The following is a 24684-nucleotide window of genomic DNA, read 5'->3' as shown; positions in this document are numbered from 1 at the left end:
GTTGGCCAAGATCTCGCGATACATGGCCCCATCCATCCTCCCCTCAATACAGTGCAGTCGTCCTGTCCCCTTTGCAGACAGGCATCCCCAAAGAATGATGTTTCCACCTCCATGCTTCACAGTTGGGATGGTGTTCTTGGGGTTGTACTCATCCTTCTTCTTCCTCCAAACACGGCGAGTGGAGTTTAGCCCAAAAAGCTCTATTTTTGTCTCATCAGACCACATGACCGTCTTCCATTCCTCATCTAGATCATCCAGATGGTCATTGGCAAACTTCAGACAGGCCTGGACATGTGCTGGCTTGAGCAGGGGCACCTTGTGTGCGCTGCAGGATTTAAATCCATGACGGCATAGTGTGTTACTAATGGTTTTCTTTGAGACTGTGGTCCCAGCTCACTTCAGGTCATTGACCAGGTCCGGGCTGATCCCTCACCTTCCTCATGATCATTGATGCCCCACGAGGTGAGATCTTGCATGGAGCCCCAGACCGTGGGTGACTGATCGTCATCTTGACCTTCTTCCCTTTTCTAATAATTGCGCCAACAGTTGTTGCCTTCTCACCAAGCTGCAAGCCCATCCCAGCCTTGTGCAGTTCTACAATTTTATCCCTGATGTCCTTACACAGCTCCCTGGTCTTGGCCATTGTGAAGAGGTGGGAGTCTGTTTGATTGAGTGTGTGGTCAGGTGTCTTTTATACAGGTAACAAGTTCAAACAGGTGCAGTTAATACAGGTAATGAATGGAGAACAGGAGGGCTTCTTAAAGAAAAACTAACAGGTCTGTGAGAGCCGGAATTCTTACTGGTTGGTAGGTGATCAAATACTTATGACATGCACTTAAAAATCATACAATGTGATTTTCTGGATTTTTGTTTTAGATTCCGTCTCTCACAGTTGAAGTGTACCTATGATACAAATTACAGACCTCTACATGCTGTGTAAGTCGGAAAGCCTGCAAAATCGGCAGTGTATCAAAAACGTGTTCTCCCCACTGTATGTGTGTGCATGTGTGTGTGTGTGGGGGGGGGGGGGTAAGTATAAGAAATAAAACAACAGTAGAAAGACATTTGAAAAAAGAGTAGCAAGGCTATATACAGACACCTGTTAGTCTGGCTTATTGAGGTTGTATGTACATGTAGGTATCGTTAAAGTGACTGTGCATATATGATGAACAGAGAGTAGCAGAAGCATAAAAAGTGGGGTTGGCGGGTGGTGGGACACAATGCAGATAGCCTGGTTAGCCAATGTGCGGGAGCACAGGTTGGTCGGGCCAATTGAGGTAGTATGTACATGAATGTATAGGTAAAGTGACTATACATATATGATAAACAGAGAGTAGCAGCAGCTTAAAATAGGGGTTGGGGGGGCACACAATGCAAATAGTCCGTGTAACCATTGGTTACCTGTTCAGGAGTCTTATGGCTTGGGGGTAAAAACTGTTGAGAAGCAATTTTGCCCTAGACTTGGCACTCCGGTACCGCATGTCTTGGGGTAGTAGAGAGAACAGTCTATGACTGGGGTGGCTGGGGTCTTTGACAATTTTTAGGGCCTTTTATTTCCTTATTCAGCTGACTGAGTGCGGTCTTAGTGCCAGCATTTGTCTGTGGTGGTAAATAAACAGCCATGAAAAGTATAGCTGAGAACTCTCTAGGCATGTGGTGTGGCCTGCAGTTTATCACTATATACTCAACTTCAGGCAAGGAAAATCTAGAGACTTCCTTAGATTTCGTGCACAAGCTGTTGTTTACAAATATGCACAGACCGCCCCCTCGTCTTACCGGATTGTGCTGTTCTATCCTGCCCGTGCAGAGTGTTGCTGAATATCCATGTCGTCATTCAGCCACGATTCCGTGAAGCATAGGATATTACAGTTTTTTATGTCCCGTTGGTAGGATATTTGTGATCTTACCTCGTCTGGTTTACTGTCCAATGATTGCACGTTGGTGAGTAAAAATTGACGGTAACGCAACAAAGAGTTGTCTTTGCGGTTCCGGACGAGGCATCCGGCTCTTCGTCCTCGCTGTCACTTCCTTTTACTAATATTTGGGATGTCTGTCCTGTGGGTTGTTTGGAGAATATTGTGTGAGTCCTGCTTGCTGCTGTTGTTGTTGTTGATGTTGAAGAAATCTTCATCTAATCCGAGGTGAGTGATCGCTGTCCTGATATCCAGAAGCTATTGTCTGCCATAAGATACGGTTGCAGAAACATTATGTACACAATAATTAACAACTATTGCCAGAAAAAACCCCACATAATAGCACAATTGGTTAGGAGACCGTAAAAAGGCGGCCATCTCCTCCGGCGCCATCTGCAGATTGATGGTGATTACCAGAGATACCAGAGAAATGCAGATTCATGGTGATATACAGATATACAGACAGCATAATCAAACACAAACTGTTTGGATGCTACAGACAGAAGTTGGCAGATTGGCTGTACTGACTTCATATACGGGGATCTTAGAGAGAAAAAAAACGCAGAACACCATTGTGTTTGTGAGTCACATATTTATGTGAGATGGCTGATTTTCAGGATGTCTCATGTGCTGACAAAAAAGTAGTAGTTTTGGAATTGTTAGCTAGATTACTTGTTGGTTATTACTGCATTGTCGGAACTAGAAGCACAAGCATTTCGCTACACTCGCATTAACATCTACTAACCATGTTTGATTTGATTTGATTTGACATTATACGATTTCTGGCCAGGCAGAATTAGATACATGAGATACTAAATACATTATTTGGTAACTTCATGACGCTACCCATCCCTGTTGCAGGATCATTTTCATCAGCAACCGCTGAATAGCATAGTGCAACAGTCAAATAATATTACTAAAACATATTCATATTCATGAAATTGCAAAACATAGCTTAGCCTTTTGTTAATCCACCTGTCGTCTTAGATTTTGAAATTATGCTTTACAGCGAAAGCAATCAAGCGTTTGTGTACATTTATCGATAGCCTAGCATAGCATTATGTACACTTAGCATCAGGAAGTTTGGTCGCGAAAATCAGAAAAGCAATCAATTAACCGTTTACCTTTGATGATCTTCAGATGTTTTCACTCACGAAACTCCCAGTTACACAACAAATGTTCCTTTTGTTCCATAAAGATTATTTTTATACCCAAAATACCAACGTTTGCTTGTCGCGTTATATTCAGAAATCCACAGAAAAGAGCGTTCATGACAACACAGACGGAAATTCAAAATAGTCTTCATAATGTCCACAGAAACATGTCAAACGTTTTTTATAATCATTCCTCAGGTAGTTTTTAAAATATATATTCGATAATACACTGCTCAAAAAAATGAAGGAAACACTAAAATAACACATCCTAGATCTGAATGAATGAAATATTCTTTTGAAATACTTTTTTCTTTACATAGTTGAATGTGCTGACAACAAAATCACACAAAAATTATCAATGGAAATCAAATTTATCAACCCATGGAGGTCTGGATTTGGAGTCACACTCAAAATCAAAGTGGAAAACCACACTACAGGCTGATCCAACTTTGATGTAATGTCCTTAAAACAAGTCAAAATGAGGCTCAGTAGTGTGTGTGGCCTCCACGTGCCTGTATGACCTCCCTACAATGCCTGGGCATGCTCCTGATGAGGTGGGGGATGGTCTCCTGAGGGATCTCCTCCCAGACCTGGACTAAAGCATCCGCCAACTCCTGGACAGTCTGTGGTGCAGCGTGGCGTTGGTGGTTGGAGCGAGACATGATGTCCCAGATGTGCTCAATTAGATTCAGGTCTGGGGTAAGGGCGGGCCAGTCCATAGCATCAATGCCTTCCTCTTGCAGGAACTGTTGACACACTCCAGCCACATGAGGTCTAGCATTGTCTTGCATTAGGAGGAACCCAGGGCCAACTGCACCAGCATATGGTCTCACAAGGGGTCTGAGGATCCCATCTCGGTACCTAATGGCAGTCAGGCTACCTCTGGCGAGCACATGGAGGGCTGTGCGGCCCCTCTAAGAAATGCCACCCCACACCATGACTGACCCACCGCTAAACCGGTCATGCTGGAGGATGTTGCAGGCAGCAGAACATTCTCCACGGCGCCTCCAGACTCTGTCACGTCTGTCACATGTCCTCAGTGTGAACCTGCTTTCATCTGTGAAGGGCAGAAGGCGCCAGTGGCGAATTTGCCAATCATGGTGTTCTCTGGCAAATGCCAAACGTCCTGCACAGTGTTGGGCTGTAAGCCCAACCCCCACCTGTGGACGTCGGGCCCTCATACCACCCTCATGGAGTCTGTTTCTGACCATTTGAGCAGACACATGCACATTTGTGGCCTGCTGGAGGTAATTTTGCAGGGCTCTGGCAGTGCTCCTCCTGCTCCTCCTTGCACAAAGGCGGAGGTCGCGGTCCTGCTGCTGGGTTGTTGCCCTCCTACGGCCTCCTCCACATCTCCTGATGTACTGGCCTGTCTCCTGGTAGTGCCTCCATGCTCTGGACACTACGCTGACAGACACAGTAAACCTTGCCACAGCTCGCATTGATGTGCCATCCTGGATGAGCTGCACTACCTGAGCCACTTGTGTGGGTTGTAGACTCCGTCTCATGCTACCACTAGAGTGAAAGCACCGCCAGCATTCAAAAGTGACCAAAACATCAGCCAGGAAGCATAGGAACTGAGAAGTGGTCTGTGGTCACCACCTGTAGAACCACTCCTTTATTGGGGGTGTCTTGCTAATTCCCTATAATTTCCACCTGTTGTCTATTGCATTTGCACAACAGCATGTGACATTTATTGTCAATCAGTGTTGCTTCCTAAGTGGACAGTTTGATTTCACAGAAGTGTGATTGACTTGGAGTTACATTGTGTTGTTTAGGTGTTCCCTTTATTTTTTTGAGCAACGTATATCAACCGATTGTGTAGGTTTTTCAATAACAGTGGGAGGAACAATGGCGGCTTTACTCTGTAGCGCAAAAACTCTCTCTGAGATCCCCCACCTATTCATTTACGCAATGTGATCTTTCACGCTCATTTTCTTTAAAGCCTGAAACTATGTCTAAAGACTGTTGACACCTAAGGGAAGCCAGAAAAAAATGAATCTGGTTGATGTCCCTTAAATGGAGGATAGGCATGCATAGGAACAAAAGGGTTTCAAAATAAGAGGCACTTCCTGATTGGAATTTCCTCAGGGTTTCGCCTGCAATATCAGTTCTGTTATACTCACAGACAATATTTTGACAGTTTTGGAAACTCTAGAGTGGTTTCTATCCTAATATGTCAATTATATGCATATTCTAGCATCTGGTCCTGAGAAATAGGCTGTTTACTTTGGGAATGTTCCGTTTTTTCCAAACATAAAAATAGTGCCCCTAGCTTCAAGAGGTTATTAATATTATTTTATATTTTTTTCTTAACTTCTTAAAGCATCGTTGGTTAAGGTAATGTAGGTAAGCATTTCACTGTACAATTCCGTGCATGTGACAAATAAAATGTGGTCTGGCTGACTCCGTTACTGAGGGTACCTAGAAATGGGTGCATGGCACCCCACTGACCACCCGGAGGTAAAAGACTACTGCATCTATAACAACACTGACCACCGCAAAGGTCACAAAAAAGACTAAACTCTATAATAACACTGACCACCCCAAGGTAAGAGACTACTGCTATATAATAACACTGACCACCCCAAGGTAAGAGACTACTGCTCTATAATAACACTGACCACCCCAAGGTAAGAGACTACTGCTCTATAATAACACTGACCACCCCAAGGTAAGTAAGACTACTGCTCTAATAACACTGACCACCCCAAAGTAAGAGACTACTGCTCTATAATAACTTTGACCACCCCAATGTAAGAGACTACTGCTCTATAATAACTTTGACCACCCCGACGTGGTAAGTGACAACTGATCTATAGTAACACTGACCACCCCAAGGTAAGAGACTACTGTCTTACTACGGTCGTCGTAAGATCAAGGCGCAGTGTGGTAAGCGTAATTCTTCTAATTAATTAAAGAAATAACAGTGAACAAACTATCAAAAAAACAAACCGTGACGCTAATATGCGTCGTGCAGACAGGCAACTAAACATAGACCAAGAACCCACAAAAGGACGAGGCAAAATGGCTACCTGAATATGATCCCCAATCAGAGACAACGATAAACAGCTGCCTCTGATTGGGATCCATTTCAGGCCACCAAAGACATACAATTGTCTAGACTAACAAAAACTCCCAGATCTACAAAAATCCTAGACAATACAAAAATGAACATACCCACCCTCGTCACACCCTGATCTAACCAAAAATAATAAAGAAAACAAAGATAACTAAGGTCGGGGTGTGACAACTGCTCTAATAACACTGACCACTCCAAGGTAAGAGACTTCTGCTCTAATAACACTGACCACGCCAAGGTAAGAGACTACTACTCTAATAACACTGACCACGCCAAGGTAAGAGACTTCTGCTCTAATAACACTGACCACTCCAAGGTAAGAGACTACTGCTCTAATAACACTGACCACCCCAAGGTAAGAGACTACTGCTCTAATAACACTGACCACCCCAAGGTAAGAGACTACTGCTCTAATAACACTGACCACCCCAAGGTAAGAGACTACTACTCTAATAACACTGACCACCCCAAGGTAAGAGACTACTGCTCTAATAACACTGACTACCCCAAGGTAAGAGACTACTACTCTAATAACACTGACCACCCCAAGGTAAGAGACTACTACTCTAATAACACTGACCACCCCAAGGTAAGAGACTACTACTCTAATAACACTGACCACCCCAAGGTAAGAGACTACTACTCTAATAACACTGACTACCCCAAGGTAAGAGACTACTACTCTAATAACACTGACCACCCCAAGGTAAGAGACTACTACTCTAATAACACTGACCACAGTGGAAGGAGTAGGACTGATTCTCTGTGGTTCTGAGAGAGGTCAGTCTAACTCGGTGTTGTTCATACTCTAGGTTCTGAGAGAGAGGTCAGTCTAACTCTGTGTTGTTCATACTCTAGGTTCTGAGAGAGTGGTCAGTCTAACTCTGTGTTGTTCATACTCTAGGTTCTGAGAGAGTGGTCAGTCTAACTCTGTGTTGTTCATACTCTAGGTTCTGAGAGAGTGGTCAGTCTAACTCTGTTTGTTTCTACTGCAGGTATTGGAGGAGTGGAGAGCCTAATGGTGGTGCAGTGTAGAACTGTGTGGTGGTACCTTACTGGTCATCAGGCCAAGGAGAATGGTGGGACTATCAGTGTTCATTTCCACACTACTGGATCTGTGAAAAAGGCTCTTCATCACACACACACACACACACACACACTCTGAATCATGCACACACATACACACTGAATCATGCACACACACACACACACACTGAATCATGCACACACACACACACACACAGAATCATGTACGCACACAAAACAAATTAGGTATATAATACCCAATACCTATTGTCAATCTTAAGATGGACAGTTAATTATGTAACATTTCTTGTAGACTGTACACAAGTCTCTCTCTCTTTCCCTCTTTTTATTAGCAACATGTCATGTGACTATTTTTTTATTTATTTTTTCATTATCAATTATTATAAATAACTTTTATAATAAGAAGAACAAAGGCACAGATGAGTAAATAAAGGAAAAATCTCTGAGTTTTACCAGCTTCCTGATTGAATGTGAGTCATGGAGTGCGAGCCATGATGTCACTTCCTTAACAATGTCACATATAGTTATTGCGGAATATAACATCTTGCTTGAAAGAGATTGCATACTTAAAACGTTCTTTCTACTGCAGTCGACCACAGACAGACAGAGACACCAATGGAGACGCACATCAGACAACAACTTGTCATTGAAGTTAGAATCATACAGCAGATATTACAATTAGGAGTCTGTTAGAAAGGTATTCATACAGTAGAAGTAAGTTAATACTATAAGTAAAAGTAAAAATCATATATATTACAATAAAAGGTCAGACAGTCTGAATTAGTTGATGAATTGATTGATTGGGGTCATCATTGATTTTCGGTACGGTTAGTTAAGATGGCCGACTACGTCAACAAACAGGTGATTGAATTAAAAGAAGTTAATGAAGAAAACCGGAACAGAGCAACGAGGAGCGTGAAGACTGAGACCCATCTCTCAGGTACAAAGAATTATCTTTCTCTCTCTCACACACACGCAGATGCAGACAGGTATGAACGCACACACCGAACGTACACACGTATGCTGGCACGTGCAAACACACTTATAGCACATCATAGAAAAATGCTTGTTTGTTTTTTATTGTTCTGTCTTCTCTGTGGTACAGCTTGTACAGAGCCTGGGGTTTACAACCTGCTGGGGTCACATACACTAAAATGCATACATTTTATGCATAATTCATAGACAGAGCTACAGTATGTATGACTGGTACTGCATGTAATTCATATACAGAGCTACAGTATGTATGACTAGTACTGTATGTAATTCATAGACAGAGTTACAGTATGTATGAGTGGTACTGTATGTAATTCATAGACAGAGCTATATATGACTAGTACTGTATGTAATTCATATACAGAGCTACAGTATGTATGACTGGAACTGTATGTAATATATAGACAGAGCTACAGTATGTATGAGTGGTACTGTATGTAATTCATAGACAGAGCTACAGTATGTATGACTAGTACTGTATGTAATTCATAGACAGAGCTACAGTATGTATGACTGGTACTGTATGTAATTCATAGACATAGTTATGTATGACTGGTACTGTATGTAATTCATAGACAGAGCTACAGTATGTATGACTGGTACTGTATGTAATTCATAGACATAGTTATGTATGACTGGTACTGTATGTAATTCATAGACAGAGCTATGTATGACTGGTACTGTATGTAATTCATAGACAGAACTACAGTATGTAAGACTGGTAATGTATGTAATTCATAGACAGAACTACAGTATGTAAGACTGGTAATGTATGTAATTCATAGACAGAACTACAGTATGTATGACTGGTACTGTATGTAATTCATAGACAGAGCTACAGTATGTATGAGTGGTACTGTATGTAATTCATAGACAGAGCTATATATGACTAGTACTGTATGTAATTCATAGACAGAGCTACAGTATGTATGACTGGTACTGTATGTAATACATAGACAGAGCTACAGTATATATGACTGGTAATGTATGTAATTCATAGACAGAAACAGTATGTATGACTGGTACTGTATGTAATTCATAGACAGAGCTACAGTATGTATGACTGGACTGAGTAATTCATAGACAGAGTTAATGACTTACTGTATGTAATTCATAGACAGAGCTACAGTATGTATGACAAGCACTGTATGTAATTCATAGACAGAGCTACAGTATGTATGACATGCACTGTATGTAATTCATAGACAGAGCTACAGTATGTATGACAAGAACTGTATGTAATTCATAGACAGAGTTATATATGACTGGTACTGTATGTAATTCATAGACAGAGCTACAGTATGTACGACTGGTACTGTATGCAATTCATAGACAGAGTTATGTAAGACTGGTACTGTATGTATTTCATAGACAGAGCTACAGTATGTATGAGTGGTACTGTATGTAATTCATAGACAGAGTTATGTAAGACTGGTACTGTATGTAATTCATAGACAGAACTACAGTACGTATGACTGGTACTGTATGTAATTCATAGACAGAGTTATGTAAGACTGGTACTGTATGTAATTCATAGACAGAGCTTCAGTATATATGCCTGGTACTGTATGTAATTCATAGACAGAACTACAGTATGTATGACTGGTACTGTATGTAATTCATAGACAGAGCTACAGTATGTATGACTGGTACTGTATGTAATTCATAGACAAAGTTATGTATGACTGGTACTGTATGTAATTCATAGACAGAACTATATATGACTGGTACTGTATGCAATTCATAGACAGAGCTTCAGTATATATGCCTGGTACTGTATGTAATTCATAGACAGAACTACAGTATGTATGACTGGTACTGTATGTAATTCATAGACGATCTACAGTATGTAAGACTGGTACTGTATGTAATTCATAGACAGAACTACAGTATGTAAGACTGTTACTGTATGTAATTCATAGACAGAGCTATGTTTGACTGGAACTGTATGTAATTCATAGACAGAACTATGTATGACTGGTACTGTATGTAATTCATAGACAGAACTATGTATGACTGTTACTGTATGTAATTCATAGACATAACTATATATGACTGGTACTGTATGTAATTCATAGCTACAGAATGTATGACTGGTACTGTATGTAATTCATAGTTACAGTATGTATGTCTGGTACTGTATGTAATTCATAGTTACAGTATGTATGTCTGGTACTGTATGTAATTCATAGACAGGGTTATGTATGTCTGGTTATGTATGTAATTCATAGACAGTATGTATGACTGGTCTGTATGTAATTCATTGACAGAGTTATGTATGACTGGTACTGTATGTAATTCATAGACATAGTTATGTATGACTGGTACTGTATGTAATTCATAGACAGAACTATATATGACTGGTACTGTATGTAATTCATAGACAGAGCTACAGTATATATGACTGGTACTGTATGTAATTCATAGACAGAACTACAGTATGTATGACTGGTACTGTATGTAATTCATAGACAGAGCTACAGTATGTATGACTGGTACTGTATGTAATTCATAGACAGAGCTACAGTATGTATGAGTGGTACTGTATGTAATTCATAGACAGAGCTATATATGACTAGTACTGTATGTAATTCATAGACAGAGCTACAGTATGTATGACTGGTACTGTATGTAATACATAGACAGAGCTACAGTATATATGACTGGTAATGTATGTAATTCATAGACAGAACTACAGTATGTATGACTGGTACTGTATGTAATTCATAGACAGAGCTACAGTATGTATGACTGGTACTGTATGTAATTCATAGACAGAGTTATGTATGACTGGTACTGTATGTAATTCATAGACAGAGCTACAGTATGTATGACAAGCACTGTATGTAATTCATAGACAGAGCTACAGTATGTATGACATGTACTGTATGTAATTCATAGACAGAGCTACAGTATGTATGACTGGTACTGTATGTAATACATAGACAGAGTTATGTATGACTGGTACTGTATGTAATTCATAGACAGAGCTACAGTATGTATGACTGGTACTGTATGCAATTCATAGACAGAGTTATGTATGACTGGTACTGTATGTAATTCATAGACAGAGCTACAGTATGTATGAGTGGTACTGTATGTAATTCATAGACAGAGTTATGTAAGACTGGTACTGTATGTAATTCATAGACAGAACTACAGTACGTATGACTGGTACTGTATGTAATTCATAGACAGAGTTATGTAAGACTGGTACTGTATGTAATTCATAGACAGAGCTTCAGTATATATGCCTGGTACTGTATGTAATTCATAGACAGAACTACAGTATGTATGACTGGTACTGTATGTAATTCATAGACAGAGCTACAGTATGTATGACTGGCACTGTATGTAATTCATAGACATAGTTATGTATGACTGGTACTGTATGTAATTCATAGACAGAACTATATATGACTGGTACTGTATGCAATTCATAGACAGAGCTTCAGTATATATGCCTGGTACTGTATGTAATTCATAGACAGAACTACAGTATGTATGACTGGTACTGTATGTAATTCATAGACCGATCTACAGTATGTAAGACTGGTACTGTATGTAATTCATAGACAGAACTACAGTATGTAAGACTGGTACTGTATGTAATTCATAGACAGAGCTATGTTTGACTGGAACTGTATGTAATTCATAGACAGAACTATGTATGACTGGTACTGTATGTAATTCATAGACAGAACTATGTATGACTGGTACTGTATGTAATTCATAGACATAACTATACATGACTGGTACTGTATGTAATTCATAGCAACAGAATGTATGACTGGTACTGTATGTAATTCATAGTTACAGTATGTATTTCTGGTACTGTATGTAATTCATAGTTACAGTATGTATGTCTGGTACTGTATGTAATTCATAGACAGGGTTATGTATGTCTGGTTATGTATGTAATTCATAGCTACAGTATGTATGACTGGTCTGTATTTAATTCATTGACAGAGTTATGTATGACTGGTACTGTATGTAATTCATAGACAGAACTATGTTTGTCTGGTACTGTATGTAATTAATTCATAGCTACAGTATGTATTCAAGGACTGTCCATCCATGAGATTAATATGATAGTTTTACCCATTTGAGTCTACACAGTGTTTGCAGTTCTGTGGTAGAACAAACTTATATTTTGGGTCCTGATGGGGTTAGAAAGTTAAACTAAGCTCATGAGACATTTACAGTAGAAGTTACATTCATGAAGAATGAATAGGTAAATATTATACATTTCTAAATGTAAGCAGCAATCACAGATAGCCTCTTTAAGTCATGCTTTAGCTATATTGTGTAATTTTGGATTCCTGTTTATCAGAATTGAGATGACAGCACTCTTGAGCAAACGTTCGCTGCCAGCCCTAAATCGGGGGTGTGGTTGTCAGAGTTCTAATCATAGTCAGGAGTGATGCAGGATGTTATGTGTTGTTGATTCTGTTTGTAATCTTAATGTGTGTGTGTGTGTGTGTGTGTGTGTGTGTGTGTGTGTGTGTGTGTGTGTGTGTGTGTGTGTGTGTGTGTGTGTGTGTGTGTGTGTGTGTGTGTGTGTGTGTGTGTGTGTGTGTGTGTGTCTGTGTGTGTGTCTGTGTCTGTGTGTGTGTGTCTGCCTGTGTTTCTCTGCAGATAGAAGACTAATGCTCTACAGGCTGGCTGCTGGGTGTTTAGGAGTGCTGTGTGTTCTACAAGTCACTCTCAACATCTCCCTGAGACTGGCTTTCTGTGAGTGAGGCTTTGTCCCAACTGATACCCCACTATCACAGTACTTTTGAAATTGCACTATATAGGGAATAGGGTGCCATTTGGGTCTGCGTACTGAAACTTTTTTTCAGTCCAAGTCAAGCACTGCCAATAATGTGACAACAAAAACAAAAGAACTGCATCAGCTCTACTTGAGGACACAAACCATGTCTACAGGGCATTCTGGAGGTATTCAGACGTCCTCACATGTTGTTATGTTACCTACTTATTATAAAATTGATGAGGAGAAGAAAACATTGAATCTATCAACACACAATGACAATACAAAGTGAAAACAGGTTAATAGAATATTTCCCAAATGTAAAAAAACTAAAACATAAATACCTTATTTACATAAAGTATTCAGAGCCTTCGCTGTGAGACTCGAAATTGAGCTCAGGTGCATCCTGTTTCCATTGATCTTTCTTGAGATGCTTCTACAACTTGATTGGAATCCACCTGGGGTGAATTCAATGGATTGGACATGATTTGGAAAGGCACACACCTGTCTATATGAGGTCTTACAGTTGACAGAGCATGTCAGAGCAAAAACCAAGCCATGAGGTCAAAGGAATTGTCCATAGAGCTCTGAGACTGGATTGTGCTGAGATATAGAACTGGGGAAGGGTACAAATACATTTCTGCAGCATTGAAGGTCCCTAAGAACACAGTGGCCTCCATCATTCCTAAATGGAAGGAGTTGGGAAACACCAAGGCTCTTGCTATAGCTGGCCGTCAGGGACGTGACGGCCAGGTGATTCAACAAAAGTACTCTGACAGAACTCCAGAGTTCCGCTGTGGAGATGGGAGAACCTTCCAGATGGACAACCATCTATGCAGCACTCACTAATCAGGCCTTTATGGTGGAGTGGCCAGACGGAAGCCACTCCTCAGTAAAAGGCACATGACAGACAACGCAGGAATGGCTTCAGGAATGGCTTCAGTGTGGCCCAGTCAAAGCCTGGACTTGAACCGAATCGAACACCTCTGGAGAGACTTGAAAAGAGCTGTGCAGCAATGCTCCCCATCCAACCTGACAGAGGTTGAGAGGATCTACAGAGAAACATGGGAGAAACTCCCCAAATACAGGTGTGCCAAGCTTGTAACCAATAATCATACCCAATAAGTCTCGAGGCTGTAATCGCTGCCAAAGGTGCTTCAACAAAGTACCGAGTAAAGGATCTGAATAATAATAGTACATTTCATATTTCTGTTTTATTATTTTTAATCTTGGAACTACCCATTCCGGATCCGGGAGAATTGTCAGCAACTACACTAATTAGCATAGCGCAGTGGTCAAATAATCTTACTAGAAAATATTCATATTCATGAAAATCACAAGTGAAATATATTGGAACACAGCTTAGCCTTTTGTTAATCACCCTGTCATCTCAGATTTTCAAAATATGCTTTACAGCCAACGCTAGACAAACATTTGTGTAAGTTTATCATAGACTAGCATAGCATTATACCTTGCTAGCAGCAGGCAACCTTGTCACGAAAATCAGAAAAGCAATCAAATTAAATCGTTTACCTTTGAAGAACTTCGGACGTTTTCACTCAAGAGACTCCCAGGTAGATAGCCAAAGTTCATTTTTTCCCAAAATATTTTTTGGGGAGGCGAAATAGTTAAGTTTGTTCTTCACGTTTGGCTGAGAAATCGCCCGGAAATTGCAGTCACGACAATGGCGAAAAAAATCCTAATTATATCCATAATATCGACAGAAACATGGAAACATTTTTGTAATCAATCCTCAAGGTTTTTTTCAAATATCTTTTTGATAATATATCAACCGGGACAGTTGGCTTTTCAGTTGGACCGGGAGGAAAAATGGCTACCTCTTCTCTTTCACGCAATAATCACGCTGAGAGGCATCAGCTGGCCACTTACGCAATGTGTTTGTTTACGCTCATTCTTCAACATAAAGGCGTGAAACTACGTCTAAAGGCTGTAGATACCTTAGGGAAGACATAGAAAAAGGAATCTGGTTGATATCCCTTTCAATGGTCAATAGGGATGCATAGAAAGACAGGGGTTTCAAAATAAGGGTCACTTCCTGCTTGGATTTTTCTCAGAATTTCGCCTGCAAATTCAGTTCTGTTATACACAGACAATATTTTTACAGTTTTGGAAACTCTAGATTGCTTTCTATCCTAAGCTATCAATTATATGCATATTCTAGCATCTGGTCCTGGGAAATAGGCAGTTAACTTTGGGAACGTTATTTTTCCAAAAATAAAAATAGTGCCCCCTAGCTTAAAGTTGCACACATTTCTACAAAACTGTTTATGCTTTGTCATTATGGGGTATTGTGTTTAGATTGATGAGGGGAGAAAACAATTTAATACATTGTAGAATAAGGTTGTAAGAAAGTCAAAGGGTCTGAATACTTTCTGAATGCACAGTATAAACTGGGATATCAACCATTTAAAGTTGGCCTTATTTGGAGTGACCATAGAATTCTATGTAAGTGACCTAACTGAGTAAAATAGTTGCCTGCCATTAGGCCATGTCCTTTGCTAACCTAACATAACTAATGAAGGCCAAGTTTGATGCGTTGGTCCACCAGACCTTCTGACCATTTGGGCGGAAGTGTCTGGGAACGAGATTAGGTGTCACATCTAAACTGAACTTTACAGCCTGTTTCTTCCTTCAGCACAGCTTGTCCCCCTTTATATGTTTATATCATATTCAACATAGTGGGTTATGTCACATAGTGGGTCATGTCACACTTTATAAAGCATGACATATACTTATAGATGCTTAATAACACATTTATGAAGTGCTTATGAAAGCATGAGGAAGGCTGTATAAAAGCCTTTATAAACTGAATGTAATTTAAAGCAGGACCATGAAGGTATACTCTGTATTCTGAAGTTATTATTTGAGAGCATTGAAGATTAAATCCCAATCAGTGAAAGAATGATTGATGTAGCTAACTAGCAGATTTACATCAATCATCAACATCAATGATCAGCTGATAGTCTGTCCTCTTTTCCGGATGTCCATCATGTCTTTGGTAACCAGTGGTGGAGTGATATTTGTTTATGACATCATCATGTCTCAATCAAAGTTTGTACCGACAGATGGCCCCTTTTGAATCTCTTTATAGAATATATCTAAAATGCATCCTCAGATTACAACGTCTGACTATATCCACATTGTCTCAAAAACTTGTTATATTTTTAACACCTTCCTACACCAAGATAGGCATACCTCATTTCAAAATAGACTGTAAACATCAATGTCAATCTTTAATGATAATTCATCACGTTTAACTGGTGAAATGTCCACACTGCATGCCAATCATCTCAGTCATTATCATGGGAATATACATTTAGATATTATTGAATTACTGTTTGGTGAGTGAATTAACCAGGAGCTATATGTATCAATCCTTTCCAGATAACAGAGGCAATGTGACTGAAGAGAGAGACCAGCTACAAACCAGTTACAACACACTGACTGAAGAGAGAGACCAGCTACAGACCAGTTACAACATACTGACTGAAGAGAGAGACCAGCAACAGACCAGTTACAACACCCTGACTAAAGAGAGAGACCAGCTAAAACTCATTTACAACATTCTGACTAAAAAGGGAGAACAGCTACAGACCACTTACAACACCCTGACTATAGAGAGAGACCAGCTACAGAAGGAAAGAGATGATCTCATGAGAAAGTTTTCTATTCTGAGTGAGTTAAACTGATAAATGATCATAACATCACATATGTATATGCTGTTAACGTGTGTTCGTATTGTACAATAATAGGTGCAGAATAACAAGATGGAAATGCATGTTATTTTCTTGCAGAACAAACCTGTCCTGAAGGCTGGCAGAAGTTTGAATCCAGTTGGTACTTCCTGTCTACAGTGAAAAAACCCTGGAGGGAGAGTAGACAGGACTGTCTGAAGAGAGGAGCAGACCTGGTGATCGTAAACAGTGATAAGGAACAGGTGAGAGAAACAAACATCTCTTGGTCAGAAATGTATCTTCAGTATTTAACACATGTAGCCTAAAGTAGTTGACAATATCAGTATCTTTCTCAACAACAGGAGTTTCTCTTCAGCTTCAATAAGAGAGCCTGGATTGGTCTGACTGACTCTGTTACTGAGGGGGCCTGGAAATGGGTGGACGGCACCCCACTGACCACCCCAAGGTAAGAGACTACTGCTCTATAATAACACTGACCACCAAAGGTGACCTACTCCTGCTCTAATATCACTGACCACCCCAAGGTAAGAGACTAATGCTCTATAATAACACTCACCTCAGTGTAAGGAGTAGGACTGATTCTCTGGGTTGTTCATAATTCAAAGACCACAAGGTGAGACTTGACCATCAAGGTGTGATAGGGACCTTTAACAAATTACATGTTGCTTCAAATCATGTTCAAAGATGTCATTCCACGAGCACTAAAGATATATCTGAAAATATCATAAAAAAATACAGATAAAGTGTTGGTTCTTGTTCCAAATAAGGCAATGCTCCTTTTAAATCTGAAAAAAACATGTCTGTATTTACATTGACACCTTTTATTGTTTTTTACACTGACACTCTTGCACTGAGTCTATGTACACACTAACTAGACTCTACCACACACTCACTAGACCCTACCCACACACTCACTATACTCTACCCACACACTCACTAGACTCTACCCACACACTCACTAGACTCTACCCACACACTAACTAGACTCTACCAACACACTCACTAGACCCTACCCACACACTCACTATACTCTACCCACACACTCACTAGACTCTACCCACACACTCACTAGACTCTACCCACACACTCACTAGACTCTACACACACACTCACTAGACTCTGCCAACACACTCACTAGACTCTACCCACACACTCACTAGACTCTACCAACACACTCACTAGACTCTACCCACACACTCACTAGACTCTACCCACACACTCACTAGACTCTACACACACACTCACTAGACTCTAACCACACACTCACTAGACTCTACCCACACACTCACTAGACTCTACCCACACACTCACTAGACTCTACCCACACACTCACTAGACTCTGCCAACACACTCACTAGACTCTACCCACACACTCACTAGTCTCTACCAACACACTCACTAGACTCTACCCACACACTCACTAGACTCTACCCACACACTCACTAGACTCTACCCACACACTCACTAGACTCTACCCACACACTCACTAGACTCTACCCACACACTCACTCGACTCTACCCACACACTCACTCGACTCTACCAACACACTCACTCGACTCTACCCACACACCCACTAGACTCTACCAACACACTCACTAGACTCTACCCACACACTCACTAGACTCTACCCACACACTCACTAGACTCTACCCACACACTCACTAGACTCTACCCACACACTCACTTGACTCTACCCACACACTCACTAGACTCTACCCACACAGTCACTAGACTCTACCCACACACTCACTATACTCTACCCACACACTCACTAGACTCTACCCACACACTCACTAGACTCTACCCACACACTCACTCGACTCTAAACACACACTCACTAGACTCTACCCACACACTCACTAGACTCTACCCACACACTCACTAGACTCTACCCACACACTCACTAGACTCTACCCACACACTCACTAGACTCTACCCACACAGTCACACATACTTACACTGATACTGAAATACATGTACACACAAAACACACATACGTATACTGACGCCACAAATCAGTCCCATTTAAAATCTTATTTCCCTTACCCGTCCTCTTACTCTAACCCTAACCTTAACCCTAAAACTAACCCTAAACCTAACCTTAACCCTAACCTTAACCCTAAAACTAACCCTAACCCTATACTAACCTTAACCCTAAACCCCTAGAAATAGTATTTAACACGTCCACACACAGACACACAGACACACACACACACACACACACACACACACAGAGACTTTCACATTCTTTCACATTCTTTCACATTCTTTCACATTCTTCACACTCACTTTGCAACTCTGTTTATTATCTATCCTAACTGCCTGGTCACTTTTTATTCTGTGTTAATATTTTCATTTTTTTATTTAGCAAATGTTTTATCAATTTATTTCTTAATATTTGTTGGAGATTGACTCGTAACTAAGCATTTCATGGTAAAGTCTACACCTGTTGTAATTTGCGCATGTGACAAAATACGATTTTTATTATTTTATTTCCTGTCTTGTTTACCCTGTAGTTACTGGTACTTACAGCAGCCTGATAATGGTGGTGACAACCCAGCAAATCGTAAGGAGGACTGTGTTGAGCTGAACACGGAAACATGGCGTCCTGTAAAGGCATGGAATGACCTGTCATGTTTACTCAATCGTTACTGGATTTGTGAGAAAAGGGTTTAAAATCACCATGACAACAGAGGAGGCTGGTGGGAGGACGCGCACACACACAGCACCTTACAGTGCACACAACTTCATTTCTCTCTCTAAGACACACCAACACACTGCTGGTACTGCACTGAGGGGCTAAACAACCTGATAATGGTGGAGTACCAAGATATAACTAGGACTGTGCTGATGGTAATATTGGGTATTCTGAACCTGTATATAAATATTATGACATAGCATTTACCTCTCAACATAACTGGATTTGTGAAGAGTTATACAGTAGCTCATTATATAATAGTGCTACAGTGCTAATGCATCTCTCTCTAGTTAAACAGTGTGTAGACATACTGTCATCTGTACAATGCTTGTATTCATTGTTTAAATAGAAACATATTATGTGATTTGCCATAATGTGATTTTTTTCATAATCAATTATTAACATGAATGACTTTAGTAAGAAGATGAACTCAGGCTCAGATTAAGTAAGAAAGGAAACTATCAGGTTTACCAGCTTCCTGATTGAATGTGATTGGATTGTTAAAACAATGTGACTTGCAGTTGGACACAGACAGAAGGCAGAACAGTGCTGAGAGGATACCTGCTGCACGCAGGCAAACACAAACACACACACAGACACACACAGAGACACAAACACAGACAGACACACAGACAAACACATAGACACACGTGTGAAGTTCCCCATTTCTGATAAAGATGCAGACAGAAAACCCACACACACCTCTGAATAACCCGTCACACTAACGTCACACACAGACAGCATAGATAGAAGAAAAGTGTCCCTATTGGTGGCATAGAGAGAGATAGAGTCATAATGTAAACTCCATTTGAAGGCTGGAGAAGCCACAAACAGAACAGTCAAAGTGATAGGATGAAAGGCTGCACTCTTCACTACTTGTTTTCATGCAGCTATCATGTTATATCACTATGTTTAGAATATCCTGTCATGTATAACTTCCTGATTGAAGGTGATTGGATACTTTAAAAACTGTAGTCGACAACAGACAGAGATCCGAGAGGTAACTGGTTGAGATGCACATCAGAGCAACTACTCAACTACTAGTCACTGAAGTTAGAATCATACAGTAGATATTACCATTAGTGGTCAGATAGAAAGGTTATCATACAGTAGATATTACAGTTAGGAGTCAGTTAGAAAGGTAATCATACAGTAGATATTACCATTAGGAGTCAGTTAGAAAGGTAATCATACAGTATATATTACCATTAGGAGACAGTTAGAAAGGTAATCATACAGTAGATATTACCATTAGGAGACAGTTAGAAAGGTAATCATACAGTAGATATTACCATTAGGAGACAGTTAGAAAGGTAATCATACAGTAGATATTACCATTAGGAGTCAGTTAGAAAGGTAATCATACAGTAGATATTACCATTAGGAGACAGTTAGAAAGGTAATCATACAGTAGATATTACCACTAGGAGTCAGTTAGAAAGGTAATCATACAGTAGATATTACCATTAGGAGTCAGTTAGAAAGGTAATCATACAGTAGATATTACCACTAGGAGTCAGTTAGAAAGGTAATCATACAGTAGATATTACCATTAGGAGTCAGTTAGAAAGGGAATCATACAGTAGATATTACCATTAGGAGTCAGTTAGAAAGGTAATCATACAGTAGATATTACCATTAGGAGTCAGTTAGAAAGGTAATCATACAGTAGATATTACCATTAGTAGTCAGATAGAAAGGTAATCATACAGTATATATTACCATTAGGAGACAGTTAGAAAGGTAATCATACAGTAGATATTACTATTAGGAGACAGTTAGAAAGGTAATCATACAGTAGATATTACCATTGGGAGTGAGTTACAAAGGTAATCATACAGTAGATATTACCATTATGTTCTCAGAGAGTGGTCAGTCTAACTCTGTGTTGTTCATACACTATGTTCTGAGAGAGGTCAGTCTAACTCTGTGTTGTTCATACTCTATGTTCTGCGAGAGAGGTCAGTCTAACTATGTGTTGTTCATACTCTATGTTCTGAGAGAGAGATCAGTCTAACTCTGTGTTGTTTAAACTCTATGTTCTGAGAGTGGTCAGTCTAACTCTGTGTTGTTCATACTCTATGTTCTGACAGAGAGGTCAGTCTAACTCTGTGTTGTTCATACTCTATGTTCTGAGAGAGTGGCCAGTCTAACTCTGTGTTGTTCATACTCTATGTTCTGAGAGAGAGGTCAGTCCAACTCTGTGTTGTTCATACTCTATGTTCTGAGAGTGGTCAGTCTAACTCTGTGTCGTCGATACTCTATGTTCTGAGAGAGAGGTCAGTCTAACTCTGTGTTGTTCATACTCTATGTTCTCAGAGAGAGGTCAGTCTAACTATGTGTTTTTCATACTCTATGTTCTGAGAGAGAGGTCAGTCTAACTCTGTGTTGTTTATACTCTATGTTCTGAGAGAGAGGTCAGTCCAACTCTGTGTTGTTCATACTCTATGTTCTGAGAGTGGTCAGTCTAACTCTGTGTCGTCCATACTCTATGTTCTGAGAGAGGTCAGTCTAACTCTGTGTTGTTCATACTTTATGTTCTGAGAGAGAGGTCAGTCTAACTCTGTGTTGTTCATTACTCTATGTTCTGAGAGAGAGGTCAGTCTAACTCTGTGTTGTTCATACTCTATGTACTGAGAGTGGTCAGTCTAACTCTGTGTTGTTCATACTCTATGTTCTGACAGAGAGGTCAGTCTAACTCTGTGTTGTTCATACTCTATGTTCTGAGAGAGAGGTCAGTCTAACTCTGTGTTGTTCATACTCTATGTTCTGAGAGAGGTCAGTTTAACTCTGTGTTGTTCATACTCTGTGTTCTCAGAGAGTGGTCAGTCTAACTCTGTGTTGTTCATACTCTATGTTCTCAGAGAGAGGTCAGTCTAACTCTGTGTTGTTCATACTCTATGTACTGAGAGTGGTCAGTCTAACTCTGTGTTGTTCATACTCTATGTTCTGACAGAGAGGTCAGTCTAACTCTGTGTTGTTCATAAGCTATGTTCTGAGAGAGAGGTCAGTCTAACTCTGTGTTGTTCATACTCTATGTTCTGAGAGAGAGGTCAGTCTAACTCTGTGTTGTTCATACTCTATGTTCTGAGAGAGAGGTCAGTTTAACTCTGTGTTGTTCATACTCTGTGTACTCAGAGAGAGGTCAGTCTAACTATGTGTTGTTCATACTCTATGTTCTCAGAGAGTGGTCAGTCTAACTCTGTGTTGTTCATACTCTATGTACTGAGAGTGGTCAGTCTAACTCTGTGTTGTTCATACTCTATGTTCTGACAGAGAGGTCAGTCTAACTCTGTGTTGTTCATAATCTATGTTCTGAGAGGGAGGTCAGTCTAACTCTGTGTTGTTCATACTCTATGTTCTGTGAGAGAGGTCAGTCTAACTATGTGTTGTTCATACTCTATGTTCTGAGAGAGAGATCAGTCTAACTCTGTGTTGTTTAAACTCTATGTTCTGAGAGAGTGGTCAGTCTTACTCTGTGTTGTTCATACTCTATGTTCTGAGAGAGTGGTCAGTCTAACTCTGTGTTGTTCATACTCTATGTTCTGAGAGAGAGGTCAGTCCAACTCTGTGTTGTTCATACTCTATGTTCTGAGAGTGGTCAGTCTAACTCTGTGTCGTCGATACTCTATGTTCTGAGAGAGTGTTCAGTGTAACTCTGTGTTGTTCATACTTTATGTTCTGAGAGAGAGGTCAGTCTAACTCTGTGTTGTTCATACTCTATGTTCTGAGAGAGGTAAGTCAAACTCTGTGTTGTTCATACTCTATTTTCTCAGAGTGGTCAGTCTAACTCTGTGTTGTTCATACACTATGTTCTGAGAGTGTTCAGTCTAACTCTGTGTTGTTCATACTCTATGGTCTGAGAGAGGTCAGTCTAACTTTGTGTCGTCCATACTCTATGTTCTGAGAGAGTGGTCAGTGTAACTCTGTGTTGCTCATACTCTATGTTCTGAGAGAGAGGTCAGTCAAACTCTGTGTTGTTTAAACTCTATGTTCTGAGAGAGTGGTCAGTCTAACTCTGTGTTGTTCATACTCTATGTTCTGAGAGAGAGGTCAGTCTAACTCTGTGTTGTTCATACTCTATGTTCCCAGAGAGTTGTCAGTCTAACTCTGTGTTGTTCATACTCTATGCTGTGAGAGAGAGGTCAGTCTAACTCTGTGTTGTTCATACTCTATGTTCTGAGAGAGAGGTCAGTCTAAATCTGTGTTGTTCATACTCTATGTTCTGAGAGAGAGGTAAGTCTAACTCTGTGTTGTTCATACTCTATGTTCTCAGAGAGTGGTCAGTCTAACTCTGTGTTGTTCATACACTATGTTCTGAGAGTGATCAGTCTAACTCTGTGTTGTTCATACTCTATGTTCTGAGAGAGGTCAGTCTAACTTTGTGTCGACCATACTCTATGTTCTGAGAGAGTGGTCAGTGTAACTCTGTGTTGCTCATACTCTATGTTCTGAGAGAGAGGTCAGTCTAACTCTGTGTTGTTCATACTCTATGTTCCCAGAGAGTTGTCAGTCTAACTCTGTGTTGTTCATACTCTATGCTGTGAGAGAGAGGTCAGTCTAACTCTGTGTTGTTCATACTCTATGTTCTGAGAGAGAGGTCAGTCTAAATCTGTGTTGTTCATACTCTATGTTCTGAGAGAGAGGTAAGTCTAACTCTGTGTTGTTCATACTCTATGTTCTCAGAGAGTGGTCAGTCTAACTCTGTGTTGTTCATACACTATGTTCTGAGAGTGATCAGTCTAACTCTGTGTTGTTCATACTCTATGTTCTGAGAGAGGTCAGTCTAACTTTGTGTCGACCATACTCTATGTTCTGAGAGAGTGGTCAGTGTAACTCTGTGTTGCTCATACTCTATGTTCTGAGAGAGAGGTCAGTCTAACTCTGTGTTGTTCATACTCTATGTTCTGAGAGAGATCAGTCTAACTCTGTGTTGTTTAAACTCTATGTTCTGAGAGAGTGGTCAGTCTAACTCTGTGTTGTTCATACTCTATGTTCTCAGAGAGGGGTCAGTCTAACTCTGTGTTGTTCATACTCTATGTTCTGAGAGAGAGGTCAGTCTAACTCTGTGTTGTTCATACTCTATGTTCCGAGACGGAGGTCAGTCTAACTCTGTGTTGTTCATACTCTATGTTCTCAGAGAGTGGTCAGTCTAACTCTGTGTTGTTCATACTCTATGTTGTGAGAGAGAGGTCAGTCTAACTCTGTGTTGTTCATACTCTATGTTCTGAGAGAGAGGTCAGTCTAACTCTGTGTTGTTCATACTCTATGTTCTGAGAGAGAGGTCAGTCTAACTCTGTGTTGTTCATACTCTATGTTCTGAGAGT

At 40.3% G+C, this 24684-nt stretch overlaps 1 protein-coding gene across 1 annotated transcript; it reads left to right on the top strand.

Annotated features, from left to right (window-relative positions):
- Positions 1-7796: 7796 nt before the first annotated feature.
- On the top strand, positions 7797-20493 carry LOC135528989 (CD209 antigen-like protein C). Its single transcript, XM_064957953.1, has 6 exons — positions 7797-8136; positions 12828-12923; positions 16348-16638; positions 16758-16900; positions 17000-17103; positions 19176-20493. Exons 1-6 carry the CDS (start codon positions 8034-8036, stop codon positions 19333-19335), a joined length of 897 nt encoding a protein of 298 aa, XP_064814025.1. The 5' UTR covers positions 7797-8033; the 3' UTR covers positions 19336-20493.
- The last annotated feature ends 4191 nt before the right edge of the window (positions 20494-24684 follow it).

Source organism: Oncorhynchus masou, unplaced genomic scaffold (genome assembly GCF_036934945.1).
Source record: "Oncorhynchus masou masou isolate Uvic2021 unplaced genomic scaffold, UVic_Omas_1.1 unplaced_scaffold_1069, whole genome shotgun sequence".
Lineage (NCBI taxonomy): Eukaryota > Metazoa > Chordata > Actinopteri > Salmoniformes > Salmonidae > Oncorhynchus > Oncorhynchus masou.
The sequence above is the reverse complement of the archived record's forward strand: the minus strand, read 5'-3'. Positions and strand labels throughout refer to the sequence as shown.